This window comes from Strongylocentrotus purpuratus, unplaced genomic scaffold, assembly GCF_000002235.5.
Source record: "Strongylocentrotus purpuratus isolate Spur 01 unplaced genomic scaffold, Spur_5.0 spur5_scaffold_11, whole genome shotgun sequence".
Lineage (NCBI taxonomy): Eukaryota > Metazoa > Echinodermata > Echinoidea > Camarodonta > Strongylocentrotidae > Strongylocentrotus > Strongylocentrotus purpuratus.
In genome coordinates, this window is record NW_022145596.1 from 18,497,191 (window position 1) to 18,511,710 (window position 14,520).

The window sequence follows — 14,520 nt, forward strand, 5'->3', positions numbered from 1 at the left end:
TTACACACTGTATAGTCATCCTGTTTAACACAAGCCATTGCAGTTTACACATGGGTTAGATTTGAAGGATTCATTACTTTTGTTTATTTACAGTAGTTCATGTTATTGATACAATTCTTGTTGCATTGTTTTTATCATACTTTTCCTTCATTCATGTATTACATGTTTAATAACAAAATAGAGAAAGATTTGATACAACTTGTCAGAGTATAATGTTTTATGGAAGTAATTTTTAAAAAATACACTGAAGACAGTAAAAAATATTTTGATATTACAAATAACTTGAAGGGATTAATATTTTGACAGGTATTTTGCTTCACCTCCTATTTATTTTGAAGAGTTTCCTATACATGTCATGTTTATGCATGCTTTGTTTTGGTTACCCCCCCCCCCCCCAACCCACCCCTCCTCTTGTGCTTTTGTAGCCCTACCAACAGGACCAACGGGCCAGCACCCTCCCAATGAGGGGTAGGAGAGTGTCCCCCGCCACCACGGCGCCCCATAAACCCTTCCCCATCACAGCTTCCAGTACTGCACCCACCAGCTCAAAGCCTCCCCCTTCTGTTGCCCCCAAGCCCAAGTATCGGCCCAGCGCGGGAGCCTTCCAGCCGTACCGACGCAGCCAGTCTGTTAGTACATTTTGTTACCAAACTAACTTTGCCTCTCCTGCACATGCTTTTCTGTTTTTTCGCTTTCAGTCTTGTAAAACAGGGTTTGCAGTGTCCTTTCTTTCTCATTTCCTCCACTTTGCTCACCCCTATCTACAGTGTATCTATCTCTCTTGCTGTCTCTCTCTTTCTCTCTTCAAATATATAGTTCCCTCTTCATATATCTCTCTCTCTCTCTTGTTTCTCTTTTTCTCTCAGGTCTGCGTCTTCACGTATCATACTATATAATTGATTAGCTTGATTTGAATCGGGTGTGCTGTTCGTATCTCAACATTTAATCATTCACTCTTCGTTGTGATGTGTTGGTTTGCTCAGAAATACTGCATGACAGAACGTGATTCAAGTCAAACTAGTCTATGATTTCTTCTCTCAGATAATTCATTCATCTGGCTCTGCTGCAAAGAACCAGTTGATCTTCATTTTCAACGACTTTTCCTTTGATATTTTCCAAATATTGTCTGCTGCTTTGTGCTTTCTCTCTCTCTCTCTCTCTCTCTCTCTCTCTCTCTCTCTTCCTCTTTTTTTCCCTCTGTCTCTTTGTCTTTACAAATTTTTAAAAACTTTACAAAAATTAAATTGGCTGATTTTGTACTTATTAGTCTGGTACATGTATTCACCTTTCATTCCTCTGTCATCTTTGTGCTTTGTCTTGAAATGCGGTGGGCTTTCTAACTTTTATACCTAATGCAATCATCATAATCACTATTAACTGAAACCAGTATAATGTATTTAAACTGCACATATAATATATTCATTTGCAAAATGGCACTCATTCATGTAGTAATTGCTTTTTCATCTGTGCTGTAAGAAACTTGAGGTTTGGTTGTAATATCTATTCCTTGCATATACAATAATATGCTTAATTCCTTTCCTTTATTAAATACTTAAAAATATTATCTTTCTTTTACAAACATATATTTAGCCTTATAGGTGAAATGTTTTACTTCTGTAACAAGAAACAAAGAACTAAAAATACATTTTTATTTCCTTTCTACAGTCAAAAAGCAGTGTACATGTATGTAAATGTTTGTGTAGATGGTGGGAGAGAGAGAGAGAGACAGAGAGAGAGAGAGAGAAAAGAAGAAAAAATGATACATTATGTATATTGTTCTCTACAGTTGAATTTGATACAATCCGCATTAAAGCTGAAAAGTCCTCACAATTCTGTAAGAACCGAACTGATCAATGCATCGATGTATCTCACCTCACGTTTGTGCTATCATAATCAAATACACATCTCATTTCACCAAAAATGGAGTCGCCATGGCAACAAATACATCATTAAATACGAGGGGCGCTGATCTCTCATCCCTCGATCTACTAAAAGTTAATTGCACATGGCACACCTGCTCCTATTGATCTGAATTAAGAGCAATTGGTTCAGTTTTACACGATAACAGGATGTCCTTTGTAGGATTATGTTCAATCACAGCTGCAAAAGCACTTTTGATATTGTAAGCTATATAGAAAGTTTGGACTTTGAATATTGAGGTGTTCAGCCAAATTGTAATGATCCATGCTGGGTTAATGCTAAATTTAAGCATATCAATTGAGCCAAACCTTCTCTCTTATGTCATCTGTTAATGAGGACATGTACCTGAAAACATAAGCTTTATCCACCGAATGAGGATGTATTTTTGTGATAACACATCTTGGGATTTTGTCTTTAAAGCTTTTAAACCATGTGATCAGTTTGTGAGGGAAGCAGCATTTTGTAGGAATGCCTGCTCAATATAATTTCCTTCACTTTTGAAAATGAGGAGAGGAGCACCTTGTGTTTTGCAATTTGAAAATGAGCATGTTACAAGCAAATGACTATTTCAAAATTTTTAATTCATGGACATTTCCAAGATGTTTGCAATGCCTCCTTGGATCAAAGGCATGCATGGTGTACCTCTTTCGAACAATTTTGTCCAATGCGATACCAGTTTACCTGGTTATTCTGTAGAAAAGTTATCTGTAGAAAATAAAAGATGAAATCGCAACATTCTGTATTATACTCTATTGAAACTTGATGCTTGTTTATATTCTTAGCGTAGCACAACACGGTCTGTTTTAATTTGATTTAAATTTTCTCCTCGTACTTATTGAAAAAGCTAATGGATCGCAAAATACAAGTTTGATACAATTATTTTCTTTCTCTGTTAAACCCTTACAATAATACCCTCTAACCCAATATGAGTTCTAAGTCTATTCATGTGAATGTTTACTTTATTGGTGTTAGACTCTGTATGCACTTGGTATCCTTCTACTAGCAACGTAAATTAAACATCTTTTCATCTCTTTCTCATCAGGCTTGTGGCTCACTTTTGTATGAAATTCTTTCTGAAACCTTCCTCATATTTTTTATTTACCACTTCTCAACTCTGAGCTACTCAGTACGTGTGCAAATGCCTACTCTCAAAACATAAAAACTATCAACACATCAAACAAATACTAGAAGCTTAAAGTAGAATTAAATTTGTAAATCTTGTAATTGTCAAATTGATTATGTAGATGTTCTCAATTTTATAGTAAAAATTCAGATAATGGTAGTATTGTACCATAAATAATTTGAAATTTATTGATGATAAAGTGCGGTCGACATTTTATTAATACATGCACTTGCATGATGTTCCATGGATATTTTGTTCTTGAGTCAAGAGAGTAACACATTCCTTGAAGGACATGAATGCATTACATGTTAAAGGGCAAGTCCACTCCAAAAAATAACTTAATTACACTAGAAGCAGAAAAATCAGACAAAACAATCAAAACAAGTTTGAGAAAAATCGCATAACTAATAAGAAAACTATGAATTTTTGAAAAAGTATGTAAAACCATGGAATAGTGGAAATCAATTTCATTTTTTAAAAATTTTAACGCAACCGTTTCCTCTCTTACAGTTGAGAGATGGAGTTGATTACGCCGATGGCGGAGACCACCACCACACCCATACAACATCCCCGTCTCCCACGGCAACCACCCCCTCGGAGGAATCCTACCCCAGCAGCTCCTTCCACGAGAAGATGCTCCGGGACAGGGAGCGGGAGAAGGAACGGGCGGAGGCTTACAAGAAGAGCCAGGAGCACGCGAGGAAACCCAAACCCAAGCGGATGAGCATGGGCATCATGGGGAGGATCGCGGCTTTCAACAGCGGAGATGCGTTCAAGAAGAAGGAGGAAGAAGAAGAGGCGTCGTCGACTGCATCATCTGCTCGGCCAGCCGAACCAGCCCAGTCACAACAGGTTAGTAAGGCGGATCAAATATATTTAGGAGTTGTGTTGGACGAACATTTATCATGGGATCCTCACATTAATTATATTTGTTCGAAAATTTCTCTCAATATTGGTTTACTTTGTCACATGAGACACTTCATTCCTTTACAAATTTTATTGTTGATGTATAATGCCTTCATTTTACCCCATGTTATGTTTAACAAGTTGTGATTTTTCTATGGTTTCCATCATTGCTCTCAAATACTCTTACATTTTATGATTGCGTGAAACCATCAACCTCTCTGGTAAAGGTTATGTATTCTAACTTCGGTTGTACATAATCATGATTAATAAGTAATGAAAAAGAAATGCAACTGAACAGAACAAAAGACAATGAATATCTTGTCTACCAACAGTCATGGTTCGATGAAGATATCTGTACACGCACCACTATCTTGCAACCTGGGAACTGTGCCATTGTATGATTCAGATCTGAAAAATATATAATAAAGTCAAATCTGTATATACATGTAGCGACCGCCCAAGGGAAACACAAAAAGTGATCTTTGTAGACAGGTGGTCTTTTTAGACAGGTTCCTTTAGTACATGTTTCAATGAGAAGCCAATTTCAAGGGAATCAAAAGATGTGGTCTTAGTAGACAAGTGATCACTAAAGCAGGTTTGACTGTATGTTTATTTAAAATCCTATCCAATACAGGAGACTAGAAGCTACGTAGAGCACGACATCACCATGCAGAGAAGACCAAGGGCCCAGGGTGGGTTTGGATTCACAGTGACAGGTGGCATCGACAAGAAGAAACCCATCGTCGTCAAGGGCATCGATCCAGGTAAAAACATAGAGCTCACGCTTGCAGTCCCATCTGTTGTATTTTCTGTGGGGGATATTGGTGGTAAAGGACTTTGACTGCAGTCCCTGATTATAAACGGTAGTCCTTAATTACATTTTTTTTCAGCTCCTAAAGCCATTGAATCACCTTTTTGAGTTTGGTATGGTGGATAATTGATTAGATATTATAACATTTAAACAGATTTTATTATATTTACTACTTTTCTTTTAATTTCTTGCTCTTTTCCACTACCTCTCCCTACTCCTTTCTCCTTTCCTCTATTTCTTTCTATTCCTTTCTATTCCTTCTCCTCCCCCATTTCTATCATTCAGTTTTCTTTCCTTTCCCTTTCAATGATCTCTGTACATTTGGCTCTCTTTTCTCTTTCTCTAAATCTGTTTTCATTTTTGCAATTTGTGGGCATTTTTATCTGCTGTGTATTTGAGAACTGCAAGTTGGGATGATCTAATCTCTAAAGCCCACTTGTGTTTGCACCATGTTTAAGGCACAAACATTACAACTCTTTTCTCTTCTTTCATTTGTGTTCAGGGAGCACAGCTGGTTCGAGTGCGCTGAAGATTGGCGATGAGATCACTGTTATTAACAATGAAAGAACGAAAACGTTTGATCAGGATGACATACAGTACAGCATCAGCCAGGCCGTGCTGTCCGGCCACCTCATTCTCAAAGTCAGGAGATATGACGATGGTAAGGAAGGGATGATCATGATGAGTGGTGTGATTGTGCTGGTGCTGAAGGCTGGAATTTGGGTCTTGACGATGTGTATGATAATAGTAATTATAATGGCTTCTTATATAGCGCACATGTCTGCCACGTTGTGACGCTCCTGACATGTAGTGAGAGATAATGTTTATGGTGGTAATGACAGGCATGATATTTTCCCCATTTAGTTTTGTTTTCCAAGGAATGAATCCAATTTTCCAATCATTTAGCCCGACTGTAATTTTATACACAAGGTCAGCATTTATTGTGATGCTAAATTTGTTGCAAGCTGAATTATTTTGGCTGATGTTTTTGGACCCCCTGGCCAATGATGTCTATTTTCTTTAGCCTTTGTGAATGTTATCCCTGTAATGAGATGTGGTGGTAGGGGTGGTGGTGGTGATGAGGATGATGAAATAGATGGTGAGAATGATGATGATGCTTCCGATGGTGACGATGATTATAGCAATAGTGATAACTATGATGTAATTGATATTAGGTACGATGTCACGATGAATGCTACTGTTTGTGATGATGATAGTTATATTTACATGTATATACTTACCAGTAATATTTTAATAACAGAAAGTATTGGAAGATGATGGTAATGGTACTAATGATGACTATGGTATTTAATTAAAAATTGTTATTCATTTTTTTCTAAACTTTAACCTACATTTCTCCTTTTTCAGATTCCAATCAACTCAGATCAGTATCCTCCTCATCATCAGCATCATCATCCTACCAAGACTCTTCAGAGAGAAGATTGGAAGAAGAGAGAAGGAGAAGGGAAGAGGACGAGAGGGAGGAGGAGCAAAGAAGGGAAGAGCAGAGAAGAATTGAGGGAGAGAGGAGGGAGGAAGAGCGACGAAGAGTAGAGGAGAGACGAAGGGAAGAAGAAGAGCGGCGAAGAGAAGATGAGAGGCAAAGGGAAGAGGAGCGAAGAAGGGAAGAGGAGAGGAGGAAAGAAGAAGAAGAGAGATGGAGGGAAGAGCAGAGGATGCAGGAAGAAGAGGAGATGGAGCGACAAAGGGAAGAAGCAAGAAGAAGGCGAGAAGAGGAGGAGGAGGAGGAGAGGGCCCCTGCCTCATCCTCAAGGAACGCTCTTTCAAAAGCCAGACAACTTCTTGATGATCACGAAGAGGAAACCAGGTAGCTAGATTTTCTTTTTATTCCACATTACGTATCAATATCATGGTACATCCCTTTGTTGAAGAAGGTAGTAAATATGACCATCAATCAATACAATATTCATGATACATTTTAATTGCAGTAAATGTTGGTACATCTATTTTGCTGACGGACTATTTCCGGAAAAGAAAGTTTTAAATCTACAATGTTGCCATATCAAAGCTTTTTTTTTTGGGGGGGGGGGGGGATCAAATTAATGTTTCAGCATTATGATATTATTATATTAGATGTATATTACTTTTAAGTAATATCACTATTTTTGTTAACTGATCACAGATAAAATGAATGTTATGCATTATGGCCAGTCTTTGCGATTCGATTAGCTGTGACATTTTATTTGTCTTAAAATATCAGCATTGTTTTAAATTCCAGTACACTTTGAAACATTTTTGAAAAACTTTACCATTGTATTTATCCACTAGTTCCGAAGAGACCCCACGCCACGAGAGGGAAAGGATGTATATGAACGGGAACTCCCAGGATAAGGTGAGAGACACTGGATTGCTATCTATTAAAAAAAGAAGTAGTTGGCCTTTTTCCATTGATTTGCAGCGATTGGTGCATGAAATAAGAAAACCTCATTTGCATATGCATGTTGGTTTGTTTTCTTCAATTTGCATGACAGCTACATTTATTTACCTTTGCTACATATATCTTGCATGATTACATGTCATATTCCAACCAAAATGGACAACAAATCTGTCCAGTTTCTTCTGCTTGATGACTCCTCATAAGTCAAATGCTAAGGCTGAACATCTCAAGTGTCATTTGATTACAGAGTGTAGTGTACACATGTTCCATTCGTCCAATTTACATGATAAATTACATATATACTTGCTGATTTTTTTGTGTGGATTTTTTTGTTTGTTTAAACCAATGGCTTCCACCATCAGTATTGTCCATCAATATTTTCCATACAATTCTAATAGAACATCCTTCGCTCTACAAATATTGTGACAAAGAATTGTCAACATTTTACTGCTAAATTTTCTTTATCTCAAAATATGCACATTTTAAATCTTTATTTTCACTATACTATTAGTAAAATTATAGTTTGCACCTCTTTGGCTACATATAAAGTCTTTTTTCTTACATTCCACCCTTGAGCTCAAGTATGTGTATGTGCTTGAAAGCTTTCTTCAATGTAACTTTTTACAAGTATTTACCATAATTATTTAAAGTTGTGTAGTATCGGACGCCAATCAAATAGGATATTATTTCTTAGCCAAGATATTCTTTTCAGTTTCTTTATTACTTTTTTTTTCTTTCTAAAGAGATGTAACGATTGAGCTTTTGTCCACTTTGTAAATGATGATCAAAATTTTGTTACCCTAAGCTGCTGCACTGCTAAGGGTTATTTAGTACATTGAATGTGCAGTTTGATATTAGGTTGGTGCTCTTCTGAATTTGCATGAGAATATCTAAGCTATGTCTAGCATGTTGCATGTTATGAAGTATTCCACCTTTTAGTTTGTAAACACTTCTGCATACAGTATATTGCAATTTCTCTTTCCCTATTAAACCCCTACCCTTCCTACAGCCTGCTGTGGATACCTTAGATGGGTTTTCCCCTTCCCAATCTCCACCCCACCACCGACCCCACCCATCTCCTCCAGCCTCCCCTGTCCCATCCCTGCCCCTCTCAGACACCATCCCCTCTGATGGGTCTGCACCCAGTACCAGCAGCCCTTTCCCTGATGCCTCAGTGCATCGCCATGGCGATTATGGTGGTGGCGATGATGATGGGGAGGGGGAGGACGATGGTGCGGAGGGGTTGGAGAAGGCCTATGAGAAAGTTTTAAGGACTAGAGATGAGCTTAATGATACCTTTGGCACGGAAGATTCTTTCTTTGCCTCAGAGGTAAGTATTGAGAGTGCCAGGGGGGTGTTTCACAAAGATCCTAAGTCGAACTTAACTCTAAGTTAGAATTAAATATTATGGAGAGCCATTTGTAGCCTTAAAATAAAATATATTAAAAAGCGAAAATTCAAGTATTTTAGACTTTTTATAAATTCCACTTCAAGAACATGAAAACTCCTTGATAATAGAAAATGTAAATGAATTGAATTAACATTTTATGCCTTTTAAAATAAATTTTACAAAATATTTTCATAGATGATAATGGCTTTCCATAATTGTTAAGTCCAACTTGGAGATGAGTTCACTTTAGGATCTTTGTGAAACACCCCCAGCTCTGATGATTCATGATCATTCCAAATCGTTGTTTGTTTCCTGTTGCTTGCAAGTGTGGTAGTGTAGCCCATCGGCTTTCCATTCCTGCCGCAAAGAGCATCCCTGCCCTGTTCCCGTTTGGCAAAATGCATGTCTGCAGTGTTGTGTGCAGTGTCATTCTCCTGTTCTACAGCCTCTAATTGGTCCTTGTTTTCTTGGACTTCTATGTCAACATCGTCTTTCTGTTGATGTTTTGATGTCTACATATCGTTGCTGTTTTCACGAAGTGACGGTAGTGAGCAAAAATTGCATTCACTTTGCGTTACGATTTTCCTCACTACCGTCACTTCGTGAAAACAAGGACGATATGTGTGCTGTTCACTTATCATTTGTGTAACTCTATTCTGAATCTGTTCTATAAAATACTTTACATGTCTTTGTTCCAGTTGTGCCTAAAGAACTTCATGATCAACTTCTTGTTTGACTATAATTTTTGCTTTCTATTGGGAAGAGGGAATGATCGTGTATGTTTTGCAAAAACTGCTTTGATCATAAATTGAAATTGATAAAGAAATAGGAAAATAAAGGTAGAAAATGTCACACAAGGTTTTCTTTTTGAAGATCCCATAACGCTTTTAATTTAAAGGCTGAAATGTTTACTTTGTCTCGTATATAGTATTTTTTCATGAATAAAAATCATTTTCACTTTATCTGTGCCTTATAAATCTTTTGTTTCAAGTGCTGCATTTTTCCTTTCTAAAAATCACCATTAATTGTGATTTGCTAATACATTTGTACAAATACCTTGTTGTCTTGAAAGTTGTCATTTAAAAAATATTGGCTTTAATTTTTAAATCTTTTAAATGGCTTTTGTATCTTGTGTTTGCCTCTCTCATACCTTTTGCAAAAATTCAGATTCTTACTCAATCTTGTGCACAAACGCTTCCAAGATATTTGATAGCCTCCATTCTACTTCAATGTACAGATTGTAGTTAACTGATTATATTAAAATTTAGAGAGAAAACAACTCCCAAGTTTTTTCAGGAAGGTGCAATATTCGAACTTGTGTCAAATGAAGAGAAATGGATTTCATCAGTACTCTGCATGTTATGTTACATTTATTTCTCTGTTAAAAATATGATTGCTCTGTTCAGCTTTTGTTCTGAATTTTGTTGCCCAAATTTCTGGAAACCCTGTGCTTGGTAAAGTCTGGAGAAAATAATATTTTAGATGTCATTGCGACATTTTCTATAATACTAACTGTAATCTAATCTAATCCAATCTTATCCGATAATGCTTGCTGTTTGTATCACAGACTCCGTTGATGTCAATTTAAGCAACATGATGCAAAGTTCATAATCAACTAATATTATTTAAATATTTGTATTTATTCCTAAAAGTTTACTCTAAGACTTGTATATATTTCTTCAAATATAATAATAATAATAATAATAATAATTACATTTATAGGGCGCTGTATACAGATGTTTCTAATTAATTATTAATTAATCATTAAACTGTTGGTGTATATTAAACTGTTGGTGTTTAGCATAATAATCACTGGATCTGATCTTTGCAATAAATACAAAAAAAAAATTATCTTTATGTTGGAAAATTTGAAAATAAAATGTGAAATTTCGATTGGAAAGGTAAAAACAGATTTATCTGGCCAGACAGTTTGTTTAAATGAATAGAGAGATATTTGTAGGGTTACAGCAAACAATTACTTACAGGTGTATAATTGACCTTTGACATTCGCTGTACTTTCAGGGTACGAGGGATGATGATGTCTCCTCGCAAGATGAGAGATTGGAAGAGGCGATCATGAGCAAGCTTGAGCAGGAGGAGAAGGAAGAAGACGAGAGAGAAGAGGTCCACCGACAGATCGAGGAGGATGAGAGGAATAAGGTAGGATGGAGTAGAGAGAAAAAATTTAGGAATGTGCACTCTGTTTCAATTATGTATATTGAAACAGAGTGCTGCAGGTCAGTGCATCTAGTTTTCAAAATACCTTATCCTAGTTTTTGTCCACCCATCTTGTTAATCTCCCTCTTCTGATAAAATGTGTACTTGACCCTTACTCTCTCTCTCTCTCTCTCTCTCTCTCTCTCTCTCTATTTCTCTTCCACCCCCTCTCTTCCTTTACCTCCCTTAGTGGATCAGTGGAAATTCATGTACATCAACCGTGTTCTCACAAAATGACACATTATTGCAGTATTTGTCCACATTTACAATGCAACCTCTAATTCCAGTTCTCTGAATTCATCACCATCGGACTAGTGCTGTTAAGAATGTAATGATATTTTGACCCTTTTCATGTTGTTGTTGGCGTTTCCATCGTCATTGGATGATTTTCGCCAAAATGTTGTTGTTTATGCTTTTAACAGGCCCATGTATCGTCAACAACCATTTATCTATAATTTGGTAATCTTCATTTTTATTCTCAGTCCCCCATCAAAGAGTTCTCCATCACAGCGGAGGTACAGAAGACGGAAGAATCTGCCCCGCCCAGGAGCGGTTTCTCGATAAAGTCCACTGGATTCAGGAGGGTCCAGGCACCCAGACCCTCTGCTGCTAGCAAGAGCAAAGGCCCGGAACCATTCAGGTGGGATTACATTTCCCCTTTAGAGGTGGCATTGTGGGAATGATGGTGGTGATGATGATAGTGATGAGGCCTTTAAAGAAAAACGTTGTATTGCCATTTAAGTGCCAAAACATGGGTCGGTCAGTCAGAAATCATTTTTTTTTATAAACTCCCTCTTTGGGCTGATATACCACTGTTTTAAATGCTTTAATACATTTATTTACTCACAAAACGGTAACAATTTTTTTTTTTTTTTAAGCCGACCGTCGATTTCAAAATGTTTGGGTCGGTCGCAAAGGGCAATACAACATCTTCTTTTTTTTTAGGCCTGATGGCGGTGATTGTGGTGGTGGTGATTGTGGTGGTGATAGTGATGATGATGATGATGAAGATGATGATGATTATTGATGGTGGTGATGGTGACGATGAAGACGGATGTTGACAGTGATGATGATGATGGTGATTGTGGTGAGGATGATTATGGCGGTGATTGTGGTGGTGGTGGTGGTGGTGATTGTGGTGGTGATAGTGATGATGATGATGATGAAGATGATGATGATTATTGATGGTGGTGATGGTGACGATGAAGACGGATGTTGACAGTGATGATGATGATGGTGATTGTGGTGAGGATGATTATGGCGGTGATTGTGGTGGTGGTGGTGGTGGTGATTGTGGTGGTGATAGTGATGATGATGATGATGAAGATGATGATGATTATTGATGGTGGTGATGGTGACGATGAAGACGGATGTTGACAGTGATGATGATGATGGTGATTGTGGTGAGGATGATTATGGCGGTGATTGTGGTGGTGGTGGTGGTGGTGATTGTGGTGGTGATAGTGATGATGATGATGATGAAGATGATGATGATTATTGATGGTGGTGATGGTGACGATGAAGACGGATGTTGACAGTGATGATGATGATGGTGGTTGTGGTGATGATGATTATGGTGGTGATTGTGGTAGTGGTGGTGGGAATAATGATGTCGATGGATTATATTGATGGTGGTGCTGGTGGTTGATAATGGCAAAGAGGTACCAAAATTTATTTCAAATATGCAATTTTCATTTTCCAACAATCAACTTTGTGACTCATCTTCACTTGATACTGAGGCCTGTCAATCGAATCATAGAATATCAAAGTTCACCTTCCCTTTCCTGTTCGGTATACATACCCACATCATTTCTGATCCACACTTATATTCTTTTTTCCTCTCCCTGTCACTCTCTTATATTAGGCCCCAGCCGGCCCCCTCATTGACGACGACGACGCCGCATGAGGACAACGTCCGAGAGCGGGTCAAGAAGGAGCGCTCCGACTTCTTCCGTAAGAGCGCCGAACCAGAGGACACGCCCGTCTTTGGTTATTCAGGTAGTGACTAGAGCCATGCAGATGTGTGTCAGATCAGGTCAGGTGATCGCTTAAGGAACAGTGTCATGTGACAGATCACATGACTGAGCAGTGAACCCTTTGCCCTTTGCATAAGAAGATTTACAAAGAGCAATGTTGTAGGATGGATGCGTTGGGCTTTCTGTTTAATAACGAAGAACCACCCTTTAACTTTTTACCCATTCCTAATGAGTTATGTCGTGAAGAAGAATAATGTCACTGGCTTTGTGTGGCTATAATAACGAGTTTGATTGACCATATAGAATGACCTTCTGGGATTGAATAATCTCTACACATGATGCACAAAACTTAATAAATTCCTAACTTTGTCGGCACCCAAAAGACTTTTAATTTCATAACCTTGTTAACATAACATTCCAGTGGACTTATGTACTCTGTGCCAGACATTTCAAGGTATAATCTGTTCATATTAAACCTAAAATATATTAAAATTCTTCAGGCTTGTCCCTGGATTCAGATATCCAGATTTGTAAAACAACATTATGTGAAATACATTCAGCCCCCCCCCCCACTCTTTCCATTGAATTTTAAGTACATGGTATATAATTTTAAAATTATAATTCTGAGATACATTTCAATCGAGATCACAACATTTTCAGGTAAACAGACCAAACAATATTCATTTCATATGCAACATTCCATTGATTTTATTTATTAACTCTGAAAATAATTTCAAGCACAGGTTAGCCCTAGGACATTTTGTTTATTCCCTCAATTTTTTTTCTCAAAAATATAATATTGTTGTGCATAAAGATAAGAACCACAATGCTCTGTATGCATTTATCTGAATAAACATTGGTGTCATGTCCCAATATTGTGTTTCAGAACCCATACATACACATGTCATGTTGTAATTTATGATACCATTCTTATTTGTTATGCATGCATTTACAGTTGAAACCACAATGCATTTCATTTTAATGAAACCTTTAAAAAAAATCTTTGTTCAATTTCCGGTAGACTCCCTTCCCTCGCTTCCATTTAGAAGTTCTATATAAAATCCATCTTGACATGAAAAGTAATTTAATTTATTTCCTCTTCAAAACATTATAAAATATCTCAACATTTTCCACCTTCATATCTTGGAGCATACTGTACATAATTCTGAAGAACATGTGTGGTGGATATCTAACCTTGTCTTTAAAAAAATATAAATTCACTTTTCTTTATATTACGAGTTGTAAACCATCATCTTTCTTCTAAACTTTTACGTAGTAAATCACAATTACCAGGTAGAAGGGAACTGCATATATGCTAAAGCTAACACTCACATACATTTGCAAGCAGCTGACTTAACAAAGTTATAACATTACCTTGAAGTTCATTCCCATTTTTCAGCGCAGCCATTCCTGTAGTTATAGAGCAAAGTGCTGTCTGCAACCTTCTCCATTCCTCCTCCTCCTTCTAACAAACTTCCCATATTTCTTCGCACTTTAATTTTCTTTGTCCATATTCTCACTATAAGCGGAACTAGCTTCAAATGCAACATTGTTAAATGATACGATGTTGTGCTCTAGAGAAGGATTAGCTTTGATGTATACCAGAAGAAAAAAATAATAATGCATTACTAGATCAGTTTATCAGATTAGAAAGCAACATTTTTGTCTTGTTACTGACAAGAAAACTGGGCTTTTGCTTTAAAAATACAACTCTAATGCAAGATGTTAGCAACAGTTATACCATGTTATGACATAAAAGCTATTTTTCAGAATTCATAT

At 37.2% G+C, this 14,520-nt stretch overlaps 1 protein-coding gene across 5 annotated transcripts in view; it reads left to right on the forward strand.

Moving 5' to 3' along the window:
- Positions 1 to 14,520, forward strand: part of LOC591791 (trichohyalin) — an 82,755-nt gene that overhangs the window by 47,730 nt on the left and 20,505 nt on the right. For 2 of the 5 annotated variants that reach the window (XM_011670136.2, XM_030980854.1), the window contains exons 10-19: positions 426 to 629; positions 3,554 to 3,895; positions 4,584 to 4,713; positions 5,263 to 5,421; positions 6,129 to 6,588; positions 7,050 to 7,113; positions 8,168 to 8,488; positions 10,571 to 10,708; positions 11,248 to 11,405; positions 12,630 to 12,763. In XM_011670136.2, the coding sequence (XP_011668438.2) occupies positions 426 to 629; positions 3,554 to 3,895; positions 4,584 to 4,713; positions 5,263 to 5,421; positions 6,129 to 6,588; positions 7,050 to 7,113; positions 8,168 to 8,488; positions 10,571 to 10,708; positions 11,248 to 11,405; positions 12,630 to 12,763 (2,110 nt within the window). The remainder of the gene's footprint in view (positions 1 to 425; positions 630 to 3,553; positions 3,896 to 4,583; positions 4,714 to 5,262; positions 5,422 to 6,128; positions 6,589 to 7,049; positions 7,114 to 8,167; positions 8,489 to 10,570; positions 10,709 to 11,247; positions 11,406 to 12,629; positions 12,764 to 14,520) is intronic. The other 3 variants (XM_011670137.2, XM_011670140.2, XM_011670138.2) reach the window with 3 other exon arrangements.